Genomic DNA, 13,487 nt, shown 5'->3' with positions numbered 1-13,487 from the left:
ACTTATTATCATACGTTCCTGAAGTCAGAAGCCTGAAATGGGTAATTCTGGGCTAAAATCAGGTGTTGGCAGAGTTGTATTTCTTCTGGAGGCTCTGAGGGAAGGTCTGTCTCCTTTCTTTTTCCAAATTTTAGAGACTGCCTGTCTTCCTTGGCTTCTGGCTCTTTTTTTTTTCCTCTTCAAAGCCAATCACAGCCAGTCAGTCGTCCTCACTTTGAATCTCTCTGGATCTCTTGAGATTCTTCCTCTCTAATGATTCTTGTGATTTCACTGGACTCACCTGGATAATCGAGGATGATCTCTATTATAAGGTCAGCTGATTAGTAAACGTCCCAAGAAGCACAGTGGTAAAGAATCTTGTCTGCCAGTGCAGGAGATGCAAGAGATGTGAGTTCAATCCCTGGGTCAGAAGATGCCCTGGAGGAGGAAATGGCAACACACTCCAATATTCCTGCCTGGGGAATACCATGGACAGAGGAGTCTGGCAGACTACAGTCCGTGGGGTCTCTAATAGACACAACTGACTGACTGAGCATGCGTGCAGAGTAAAGTAGTAACAACCTGTAACTTACAGCATTAACACCCTGGAAACGGCCATAAAGGAATGCCAACATATGCAGCTATTTTATACATTACTTAGCATTTTATAAAATTATAACGTTTTAGTATTGGTAGTGCAAATGGTACAGAATGGCACATAATGTATCAGTGGTACAAAAATCAATGGAAGTTTAATGTAGTAAGTAAAAATTTTACATGTAAGAATTAAAAACTGATGTTAATAGTTTGATTAAAAGGTATAACACCACATCTGAAAAATAATCATAAAGAATTCTGTTGTGTAATCAGGGCAATAATTCACAATCTGTGATTTTGTTACTTTATTTTGCCATTTGAGAATATTGTACTGACATGTATAAGGTATGTAATTTGTAACATAAATCATAAGTTGGGTTAATTTTTGATTAGCTAATTTTTAATTTAGCTTACTCTGTCAATAGTGGTTTACAGTAAACTCTTCTAATAAAGTACAGCTTTTTAGCTGGACAGTTGTAAATTTTTCAACTCCATGTTGATCTCCTCCACCCCCACCATGCTGTGTGACATGTGATTATCTTAGTTCCCTCATCAGGGATCAAACTCACGCCCCCTGCAGTAGAAGTGCAGAGTCCTAACCACTGGGAATTCCCATGTTGATTTTTAAGGTGCAGGTTTAAATCTGTTATTAAGACCGAACTGCTGTAATAACAGTCGGCATGCCTTTCACTTGATTTTGAAGTAATCTTAATTAATTTGTTGACTGAGACTAGGGTCAAAAACATCCCAGTAAATCCAAGGGAATGATATTGATGTCATGTCAGACTGGTAAACACCATTTAAACAAAAACTGGTTTATAAATATTGTTTGTGGATTTTCTTTGATGTGTGAAGATTGCTTCTTCCTCTTCTGCTTACCCTTGGGTTTTATTTGAATTGGGTCTTTACTTCTTGTGTAACGTGTTTGCTTATGCGTTTCAGAATGTCTTAAAATTTAACTCTTGTAGGGCTGAACTTTTGAAATACTTCAGCCATGACGAAAAGAGAAGCAGAGGAGCTGATAGAAATCGAGATTGATGGAACAGAGAAAGCAGAGTGCACAGAAGAAAGGTTGGTATTTTTTTAATTTACTACTTTTTATATTATCAACATGCCTAATTAAAATAAGAATAGCCAAGTTCTTTGAGGACCCTTTTTTTTTTTTAATCTTCCCAACTGACCCCAGCATTTTGAGGGATAATGTATTGCCTTTTTCTTCTGACTTAATGGCTTTGTAGCTGGGAGGAAAAGATAGTTTTAAACTAAAGACGGTAGTAAGCATAGCTAATAATGGTCAAGCAATTGATTGTGGTGGTTTCTACCCTTCGGGCACTATTGGATTCTTTTTCCTTTTGTCAGTGCTGATTTCTTTTATTTCAGCAAGAGTTTAATTCACAGTCTGAACTAGTTCAACAAATAGTAACTATCAGGAGTGCGTCAATAAATGAAACTCTAATCTGCCCTGGTAGAGACTACCTTATATTTGAAGAAACACACAGCTGTATGAGCCATCATCAGGCAGGCAGGCAGTCAGTTCAGTTGCTTAGTCCTATCTGACTCTTTGCGACCCTATGGACTGCAGCAAGCCAGGCCTCCCTGTCTATCACCAACTCCCAGAGCTTGCTCAAACTCATGTCCATCGAGTCAGTGATGCTATCCAACCATCTCGTCCTCTGTCGTCCCCTTCTCCTCCTGCCCTCAATCTTTCCCATCGTCAGGGTCTTGTCCAGTGAGTCAGGTCTTTGCATCAGCTGGCCAGAGTATTGGAGCTTCAGCTTGAGCATCCGTCCTTCCAGTGAATATTCAGTACTGATTTCCTTTAGGATTGACTGGTTTGATCTCCTCGCAGTCCTTGGACTGAAAGACTCTCAAGAGTCTCCTCCAACACCACAGTTCAAAAGCATCAATTCTTCAGTGCTCAGCTTTCTTTATAGTCCAGCTCTCATATGCGTACATAACTACTGGAAAAACCATAGCTTTGACTAGACGAACCTTTGTCGGCAAAGTAATGTCTCTGCTTTTTAATATGCTGTCTAAGTTGGTCGTGAGCCATCATAGTACTAAGCATATAGAGAAGTGAAAGGTGTTAGTTTTTGGAATAGTAATAGAATACTGCTTACTTCATTAAGGAAGGTGGGCAGTGGTAATGAGTTCAGGATCCAAGGAGAGAATATGACTGAAAAGAGGGATTTGGGAGTCAAGAAGGACAAGGAAGGTAATCACTAATGGTCCTAGTTTACTCTGGAAAGCAAGAGGTGAGATAATGTACTAAAAGTAAAAGGGGCTGAAGAGTGCTACAAAACTTCAGTAGAGTAACAGAGGTTTAGAAGAACTCCAGTGGGAATAGACAGATTACTAAGGTTGAGTAGCTTGCTGAATGTTGAGCGTGCAGCTGAGATGAAAGACCTGAAATTGTTTAAAAATTGTTATTTTATTGTGGTAAGAACATTTAACACAGTATCTGCCCTCAGTAAATTTTTAAGTGTACCATACAGTATTGTCAGCTGTAGGCACAATCTTGTGCAATAGATCTTTTGCAACTTTTCTGTCTTGCATAATTGAGATTTTTGTGCCAGTTAATTAGCAGCTCTTCTGCCCTGAGGCCATGATTACTCATGAAGCCATGGTTACTCAGGCCACCTCATCTGCTCAGGCAAGATGTCTTGCTCTGGCTCAAAATACAAACCTCGTTTTAGTACCCCCCACCCTGTCCTTGCCCATCATGCCCTGGCATGGAAACATTTTCCTGGCCAAAAAGGTCTAAAATACCTTGATGTGACTGCACAGGAGACATTAAGTTTTGAATGGAGCTTTTCAGCATGTTTGATTATGCTATTTTCTCCAACAGAAGAAACAATAGGCTGTATATACATACATACATAAACTCATTTATGTAACACGTTACTCCAGAACTTCGCAGCTTAAAACACCCAACAGTTATTCTTGCACAGAGTTTCTCAGAGTCAGAAGCCTCTCATCCAGTCAGTTAGCTGCTTGGTTCTGGCTCAGAGACTCTCAAGAGCTTGCAGTTAAGCTGTCTGTCTGGGCTACAGTCATCTGAAGTGTTGGCTGACGGTAGCATATCTGTTTCTAAAATCACTCATAAGACCAGTGACAGGACCATTCACTTCCTCACACATGGGCTTCTGTGTAGGGCTGCTCGCCACATGGCGGCTGGCTTTCCCTGAAGCAAATGGTCCGAGGGAGCGTTCGCCAGTGTCTTTTTAAATAAGCTAATCTAGGAAGCAGTTCTTGTATCACTCTGCCGTAGTCCTTTGGTCACACAGTCCAGCCTTGGGACAGTTTGGGAGGGAACTGTAAAAAGCTGTAAATATTAGAAGGTGAGGATCATTTGAGCTGTCTTGAAGCCTGACATGAATATATTTATGTTTTTGTACACACATGTATGTATAAATGATCACAGAGTGTAAAGTTTTTACTGTTTGACTTCATAGAGAAAACCTGTGTTGATGTCTCACGTAAGAGTTCGGTAGTTCCTGTGATTGTAGTTACTGTTGACCTGGGGAGTAGCTATGTGAAGCGGGCAGTGAGAGCTTCCAGTTGTAGCAGAGTGCTGTGCAGGAATGTCGATCCGGTGATGTGAGATCATCCACATTTTCTCAAGGGAAATTGGTAATCAGATTTTTTTATATGGATCTCCCAAGGTTTAAATGATGGCAACAGAATATTAAAAAATGTTTTAAATGTTGAGCCTATGTAAAATGGGTCCTTAAAAATCTGTGTTAAAGTGACATCTGACTCTTGTAAAGGTTATTGTTACCAAAAAAAAGAAATATATAGCCCACTCTGCTATAGCTGAAGAGTTTGTGAAAATATTTACATAGCCAAAAGACCCAATTAATTTACCTTAACAAATAGTAATAATAATGTTTATTATTTTAAAATAATTATTTTTCAGTCATGAGTGGTCTCTTTTATAAATTTTAAGTTTTAGGAATTTAGGCTACATATATTCACTGAATATTATGTATTTATTGAATTATACTTGGAATTTATGTGAAAATGTAATGACAAATTTTTAAGGACATACTTTTTGACAACTGTAAGTGAGATTTAAACCATATTTAAATTAAACATGTGAAACTTGATTGAATTGTAGATTTACCAATTCAGCAAATACTCACTGGTATCTACTTTACATTTGGCCTCAAGTAAGGATTCACAAAAAATATATAGAATTACTTACCAAAGATTTTACTCTTAAGGAACTTAACGGTTTTTTGTAGAACTTAGAATATGAAGTTGGAGAAGGAAATGGCAACCCACTCCAGTGTTCTTGCCTGGAGAATCCCAGGGACGGGGGAGCCTGGTGGGCTGCCGTCTATGGGGTCGCACAGAGTCGGACACGACTGAAGTGACTTCGCAGAATATGAAGTAAAAATGCAAAAGAGCACGTAGAAAGTTTTAAAGGAAGAATATAACTTTTTAAGGTGAATCTAGACTGATTATAACCAGTAGTTTTCAGATTAGATTAGATGGAAAATATTTTATATAACCTGTATTTTCATATCTTACGACTTGTATTATTGTGTTGATTTTGGGAAGTAGAGATACCATACAAGTTTTGAGGAGACTTTTTATATTCCTTTCTGAGCCTGAAATTCTTCAAAATAACTTGGAAATATAAATGCAGACATTTCCCCTTAAATATTTTAGTGTAAGCAATATTAGTATGCACACACACACACATGTACATATATGTGCGTGTGTGTGTGTGTATGATGTGGTCTGTTTGCAAAGGTGCCTTAAATTTCAAGCTTACATTTCTTTGTGTAATGTGATTCGTTATTAAGTTTGGCAACACTCATTGATGATGAGCCTACCACTATGAAAGGTGTCTGTGCAGAAATGAGTTTCAAAGACCAGAAATGTGTTTTGGAATTGAATTTTGTTTTGAACATATTGTTGGGTTAATATCCAGGGTAAGAAGGTAATTGTTAACCATTACATTCTTTAACATTGGGTCCTCTAACACTGTATTCTTCAGCATTGTAGAACAGACCTACACTCCAGCTGAATGTGTAAGTCAGGCCATAGACATCAATGAGCCAATAGGCAATTTAAAGAAACTACTAGAACCAAGACTGCAGTGTTCTTTGGATGCTCACGAAATTTGCCTGCAAGATATCCAGGTATTATTATTTTCTTTTTTGAGATTTGTATTTCAGCATTTACGTCTGCATTAGAAACGGCTTTGTTGTTACTGTTGGCCTTTTCTAACTATAGCCTTTATCTCCCCTTTCTCTCCATTTGACCTATATTTTTATAAAATGTAAGCATTTAGAAATAGAGTTCTTTCAGAAACATTTCTTCCACTTAGAATTATTTTTAAAGATTGAGTAATAAATCAAACTTTGCTTTTTCACCTGGACAAATGTAAAGTGAGAAGTTTAAATACAGTTAGTTTAATCAGAGCTTAAACGTAGCTTCTGCACATTGACCTTGAAAGTTGAAGAACTGTGCCCTTACATCCTGTTTCTAACTAACTTTTAACTTGTTTGTACATTCATTTCCTCCTCTTTTAGATTTTTGACCAAATGATTTTATATTCCCTTCCATCTTCGTTTGCTCCAGCAGTAAGTTTTGGATAAAAATTTTAATACCACTATATGTATATTTCTTGGAGATTGTTGCAATAGGAGTTTACCTGTGGTTTGCAGCATATTTATAGTCATGTTTTATGGTATTCTTTCAAGAAAGGGAGTATTTTTATGTATAAAAAGTAGTTGCCTATATGCTATGCTAAGTCACTTCAGTCGTTTCCAACTCTGTGCAACCGCATAGACGGCAGCCCACCAGGCTCCCCTGTCCCTGGGATTCTCCAGGCAAGAACCCTGGAGTGGGCTGCCATTTCCTTCTCCAATGCATGAAAGTGAAAAGTGAAAGTGAAGTTGCTCAGTCATGTCCAACTCTTAACGACCCCATGGATTGCAGCCTAACAGGCTCCCCCGTCCATGGGATTTTCCAAGCAAGAGGTACTGGAGTGGGGTGCCATTGCCTTCTCCGAGTTGCCTATATAGGGTTGCTCAAATAGTTTCTTCAGACCTTTCTTAAACATATGAATAAGTACTAGGGATTTATTTTGTTTTTCTAATGCTGTCTTACGTATATCATGTCATCTTTTCGAATGTTTGGTTTGGTTTATTCGTCACTCCTCCCCTCTCTGCTTTGTATTATAGCTATTCCACAAATCAGAACTTCTGCCTTAGTTTTTTAAAAATTAAAATCATATATCTCCTCTATTTTTAAATAATATACTGATGTAGAATAACTTGAAATGTTTTGATGAAATTTGTGAATTTTAGTTGCCATCTAACCATACTTTTTTTCCCCAGTAAGTCTAATAAATATTAGGGGAGGAGAGGAGGGAAGTTGCTCTTCTAAAGAGAATATATGTGAGTCTAATAATATTGTGATTTAAGGTTTTTCTTTTCTCAGCTGTGAATTAACATAATTCATAACATAATTCATCGGGGTGAATTAACATAATCTTTTTGGAAGGTAACTTAGTATTTAGTGTCTTAATGTTGAATGTGAAATATTTAGCAGCTTTCCTCAAGGAATTTTCTTAAGTGCTCCCCTCAGTGAGCAAAGGCGTACATTGCATAGCTGTACAGAAACTAAAAATATCTCAAATGATCCAAAAATAGGGAATGAGATAAATAAATTCTGTTGATTAGAATTCAAGGCAGCCATTAAAAATAACTGAACCAGGGCTTCCCTGGTGGTTCAGTGGTTAAGACTCCACACCTCCACTGCAGGGGATGTTCCCTTGTCAGGGAAGTTCTGCATGCTGTGAGGTGCAGCCAAAAAATAAATTGGTGAACTAGAGTTATATGGTTGTAAGACATTTCTAAATTATCTCATTCTTCACAGCAGTCTTTGAAGTTGGCATATTCTTAATCATAATCTGCAGATGTAGCAACTGAGATTTAAATTAAATAATTTGCCCAGTGTAGTGGGGTGCATTGGAATTTGAACCAAGGCCTATTGTAACTATAGAACTCTCTTCACTTGTTTGAGGCTGACTTTTTAGGAAAGTTTTCCTTGCATAATTCAGTGTCACTAGACTTACCTTGTTTTTTCTTACATGTAAAATTAAGGGGAATTTGGACTCAATCTCTTGTCTTTTAGCTCTGACATTTGTTGCTGCTCTTACAATACCTGAGCTGTCTAAAATGAAAGTTTTAACCTGCAAAGTAGCCAAGCTATCATAGGATCTCAATAAATATTGGTTGAAGGGATCAAACCTGGGCCATAGCAGTGACAGAGCTAAATCCTAACCACTAGGCCCCCAGGGAATTGTGCTGGAGCAGATTCTTGAGAATCTCTTGGACAGCAAGGAAATCCAACCAGTCAATCCCAAAGGAAACTGACCCTGAATATTCATTGGAAGGACTGACGCTGAAGCTAAAACTCTAATACTTTGGCCACTTGATGCAAAGAGCTGATTCATTGGAAATACCTTGATGCTGGGAAAGATTGAAGGCAGGAGGAGAAGAGGGCGACAGAGGATGATGGTTGGATGGCATCATCAACTCAATGGACACGAGTTTGCGCAAACTCTGGGAGATAGTGAAGGACAGGGAGGCCTGGCCTGCTGCAGTCCATGGGGTAACAAAGAGTGGCACAGGGCTGAGCGCCTGAATAACAATGCACCGGGCCTTGCCTCCCATGTCCTCAGCCTGCCTGCCTTTTTGTCCGTGGAAAAAACTTTAGCCAAAGAATAAGTTTAATCAGAGAAGGAGAAAATGCAGAAACAAAGGAAAACAGTCATGACAAAACAAAAATAATTTAGTCACTAAGCAAAGTCAGGGACCTTTAGTTCTTTCTCAAGGGCTATCATATCCTATGAGCTATCTTATAGATACTAAAACCCCCACCAGGTAGAAGAAGTTTAACTACATGATGGCCAGACTGTAGCCACACCATAAGCTGCCACAATTCCAAGAATTGGCCTTAAGAAAATGGGAATCTACTGACCCTGGAACTAAGATTAACTGTACTTAAAACAACCAAGATGATACTGGTCACACCACCAATGTCCAGTTTCAAGATGACTATTAGAGCTGACTGTACTGTTTTTGCATGTAGCCCTCTCCTTCCATCTATAAAAGCTCTTGTCCACTGATTGTCAGTGGAGGGAGTCAGCCTTTGGATAGGAGTCTGCTCCCCACCGATTGCGCATCCCAAATAAAGCAAACCTTCCTTACCACCAATAAATAAATAAGTGGATATTGGCTGAATAAATGGGAATATGCATAATTTATAGTATTGTAGAATTCAGAACTAGCTTTGGATCTAGGGCATTTTTCATTTCTTCCTGTCTCCCTTCCTCTCTTCAAAAAGAATATGCGGATAGCAACTTCTGTTCTCCATATCATTTAAAGCAAATATAGTTGGAGTCAGAATGCTTGCCACTTGTGTAATACAAATACACATGCTTTTATGTTTTCAGATAAGTGCTGACTTTAAAGCTGATGAACAGCAATCGAGTTGCGCTTCTCTAAGGAGTATGACCCAAGATCAAGTGCCATGCTTGAGTTTTGTCCCTGTGCCAGCTCCTGTGTCAGCTGGTGTGCTCAGTGCCTGGGATCCTGTTTCAGAGTTACACAGGCTTCAGCGTCTAGTCAATAATACCATTACCAGTGTCTACTAGAGAGGGGAGAATTCTCAGGAGAGTTTTTAGCAAAATGTCATACAGAGACTGTTGTATTAAGGAGTGAAGCGGCCACGTTTGACCTGCCTATCTGCAGGGTTACACAGTTTGTCTTATCTCTATTTAAGTTAGATGCAGTCACTTAAGACTTTAGGCTTTATGTGTATGGCTTTTTTCATTTTAGAAAATACGTTTGTACCATGATTCCCATATTGGCTGAATTCTAGGAATAAGAGTGGGAGGACTTTGTATCTCCAGCTGTATGTATACACAGAAATATACCTTATTCAAAATAATTTAACAGAAACATGTTTTTAAACTTGATAAAATGCCCAGAAGTCAGCAGTTCTTTTTTGCCATTTGTGTGAAATGCATTCAAAAGCACTGATACTGAAAGGTACGAAAGGATATAGAACTATGACTAAAGATATTCATAGCTAGGTCAGGGAGTATGGTTGTAAGTCCTTTAACTTTATTAACTTCATAATCAGAAATTGAATTAACTCTGATCTTAAATGTGTATCCTTGGTTATGAAGAGATTTGGCAAGAAGTATATAAATAAATTTGTATAAATTGTCCCCACTAATAAAAAACCCTTGCTTATTCATGGCAGAAAACTTGCATTATCTTCTACCAGAAATACTTTTGCAGAAATAATAGTTGCCTTTTGGCATTATTTAAAATTCTAAACTAGACTCCAGAGCTAGAGAAAACCACTATTTAAACAAGTCCTGTTTGTGTTGTCCCTAATTGCTACCACAGTGGTGAAATCCTTTTCAGTTTTGGCCAAGAATTAAATGATACGACAACTTGAATAATTAAGTGTGTTCTTGCAATTTAATTAGTATACCTCAGTAATTAAGTCCTATTTGGCACATCCATTTATATTAAACCAGATGACTGAGCTAAAATAATCTTAATCCTTTTACCCATGTTTAGCTGGATCCAGAACGAAGTTTATTTGACCAAGGAGTAAAGACAGATGGAACTGTACAGCTTAGTGTACAGGTAATTTCTTACCAAGGTAAGTTAATTTTAGTGTTGTCATTTAAAAATTTAACTCGTGTTTTTCTAATATGGGAACTCAGTTTTATAAGTTTTAGATGATTGTCTAAGTTAGTTAATGTGATTTTATAGTTAAATATTCATGCTTTTCATTGTTTTATCTGTCAGGATGAAGCAAATTGTATAACACCTTCTGCCTACTTTAATCAGGAAAGGATATATTATAGGATATTAAATAACAGAATCCCAGGGAGGGCTGGAAGAACATGTGCTAGTTGACTTTCTAGAAATGCCTCAGCCACACTGCAGAACTGAACTGCCAAGGAAGCTCTGCTATGCTGGGATCTGGAAAATGCCAGATCTGAAAGGCATCACTATAGCTGTTGACTTGGAACTATGCTCCCTTTACAGTGATCCACATTAGCCAACGGATGGATTGCTTGTCCCCTCTTAACTCATTTCCAAGTAGAACGCTCATGCCAGTACTTCTGGAACCTAAGTCACATCTGTATTCCTGCACGGAAATCTAGTCTCTGCAGTTTAGCACACAGAGAGGAATTTTCAAAGGCTGTGGGGTGACCCAGTCAGCCATATCCACACAGTATTTTACTGATCTTTGCAAATACACAAGTTAGAAAATTAGGAAACCATTTTTGGTAGATTGAATTTTAGTTTTTTAAATGGGCTTATTGGGATTTCTGACCAGAGTCTTAGACTAATTTTAGTCTCTGAACAAGTTATTTGCTGTTGTTCAGTTGCTTAGTCATGTTTGACTCTTCGCAGCCCCGTGGACTGCAGCAGGCCAGGCTCCTCTGTCCTCCGCTGTCTCCTGGAGTTTGCTCAATTTCATATCCATTGAGTTAGTGATGCTGTGGAACCATCTCATCCTCTGCTGCCCCCTTCTTTTTTTCCTTCTCTCTTTCCCAGCATCACAGTCGTTTCCAGTGAATCAGGTGGAACACATTATATTGTTTATAGTTATGTTTCACAAATCAAAGTTTTTTTCCACATTATGAAAGTGGTAATTACCTACTTATGATCCTTAATTTCCCCAGAATTTTCCTATTGTTGGAAACAGGAAAGAAAAATCAGTCTTTGTTTTTTATCTTTAAAAGCTTAGTGACCTCTCAGTGCAAGTGTGTTTAAGAAGAGTTTGACTTGATGAAATTTGATGGGGGAATTAACGAATAATTTTTAGGAAAATTTTTTTTCCCAAAACTTGCTATCTTTTTTTCTCATGAACATTTGGAAAAAGCAACTTCTGTTTACACCACCTAATGAATGAAAGCAGTATATTTTTCTGTAATACAGCTTTTGAGATTGAACTTCACAATAATGAAATTGAGTTTTATTTTTTCTTTCAAGTACACTTTGATTAAATTTTGATGTAGATTATAACTAAATCAGTGAGCAAATGGTAGCTGTTATGTTGTATGATAGTTTCTTAGAACTGTCATTTTACCATTAGTAACTATGATTATTTCATAAAGGGCTAGTTTTAAAACATGTACTTTGTCTTCTAAAAAGACAGGGAGTCAGTAAATAATTTTATTTAGCTTAGAAAGACTTTTTAAACTTTTAAAGATGAGTAGCTACTCATTTATATTCTTCCTAGTGTAGTTTTAATTTCCTATTACATGTTGGTTCTTTTTCTCTCTAGGTAAGGTGTGTGTTTGTATGCACGGTGGTGGTGTTCTTAAATTATTTTAGATTTATAGAAAAATTGCAAGTATAATAAAAGAATTCCCGGATTGCCCAAATGTTAACTTTTATTATTACATGCTTTATTCTGTCTCTTCCTCATCCCCACATTATCTTTTTGACCTGGTTAAGAATAAGATGTAGACATGATTTTTTTTCTGTCTCTAAATACATTAGTGTGTGTGTTTTCCAAAACAAAGAATTCTTTTACATGACCACAGTTATCAAAATCAGGAAATTAATACTGATACAGTACTGTCCTGTGATGTACCCAAGTTCTGTTCAATTGTTGTTTTTGCCATTTAATAGAAATCTATTCAAGTTCTCTAGACATAATGCTAAAAATATTTAACGTCGAGTTTTGCTCTACTACTTGAGAACACATAAACTAAACTAAATTTTGCTGTGTTACTTTCATGTTTTCACTTAGATACACTTTTTTTTTTTTTAATTGTTAAGGAATTGAACCAAAGCTAAATATCCTGGAAATTGTTAAACCTGCGGAAACGGTTGAAGTAGTTATTGATCCAGATGCTCACCATGCAGAAGCAGAAGCACATCTTGTTGAGGAGGCTCAAGTGATAACTCTTGATGGCACAAAGCACATCACGACCATCTCAGATGAAACGTCAGAACAAGTGACGCGATGGGCGGCTGCGCTGGAAGGTTATAGGAAAGAGCAAGAGCGTCTTGGGATACCCTATGGTAATAAAATACATAATAATTATGTTCGGTAGAATAATATTTAGGTTTGACATAGAAGACACTATGGTGAATAAGTTATGCATTTTAAATATAGAACTTTTAGGAAATAAATAGATTTTCTGTGTATCATTTTTTTTTTTTTTTTTGGACTGTTAATACATGATGGTGCTGGGAATACAATGATATACATTTTTTTAAAAATCCTGCCCTTAGGACATTCATAATTTAGTTAAAGAGAGAAACAATAAATGAAAAGTAGTTTCCATAAAGGTGACATGTTTTAAGTTGTCAGTAACTGGTATAAAAGAAACATACTACTAGAATCTCAAAGGGATCATAGTGATCTGGGGGAAAATTGGGAAAGAGTTTATTGTAGACAAGGAAACTTCTGGACATTCGAGACAGGAGCTGTTTGTGCAAAGCTGACAGGTGGGAGTGTGCTGAGTAGTGAGAAGATACAGTGGGTGAAGAGTTATTCTGTAGCATTATAGAATTGATTTTGATTGATGCAGGTGACAATTGAAATGAATGTGGCAGTGGGATGTGACGTAAGTTGGAGCGTGTAGTTTCCGTGTATCTAGGTAATAACATTTAGGTTAGCCTAGACCAGGTGATTGCTGTGGGAACAGAAAGGAGATGAATCAAAATAGTGATAGGACTGATCAGCTGGTTGATGGATTGCATGAGGATAGAAAGGGGAGAGTCGAATAACTTCTCAAGCTAGGGTGACTAGGCAATAATAATATTGATAAGAATTGGTTACATCTTCATATTTCCTGAGCTAGGCACCATGGTAAATGCTGGGCTTTCAGTGGTGCG

General features: G+C 37.5%; 1 protein-coding gene across 3 annotated transcripts in view; it reads left to right on the top strand.

The window, feature by feature from the left end:
* GABPA (GA binding protein transcription factor subunit alpha) overlaps positions 1 to 13,487 on the top strand; it is a 37,982-nt gene that overhangs the window by 6,556 nt on the left and 17,939 nt on the right. For all 3 annotated transcript variants that reach the window (XM_055567764.1, XM_055567765.1, XM_055567766.1), the window contains 4 exons: positions 1,545 to 1,647; positions 5,585 to 5,729; positions 10,197 to 10,281; positions 12,423 to 12,668. In XM_055567764.1, the coding sequence (XP_055423739.1) occupies positions 1,571 to 1,647; positions 5,585 to 5,729; positions 10,197 to 10,281; positions 12,423 to 12,668 (553 nt within the window). In that variant the 5' untranslated portion in view covers positions 1,545 to 1,570. The remainder of the gene's footprint in view (positions 1 to 1,544; positions 1,648 to 5,584; positions 5,730 to 10,196; positions 10,282 to 12,422; positions 12,669 to 13,487) is intronic.

The sequence above is a fragment of the Bubalus kerabau genome, chromosome 2 (genome assembly GCF_029407905.1).
Source record: "Bubalus kerabau isolate K-KA32 ecotype Philippines breed swamp buffalo chromosome 2, PCC_UOA_SB_1v2, whole genome shotgun sequence".
NCBI lineage: Eukaryota > Metazoa > Chordata > Mammalia > Artiodactyla > Bovidae > Bubalus > Bubalus kerabau.
Note: the sequence above shows the minus strand (reverse complement) of the source record. Positions and strands in the feature narration are given on the sequence as shown.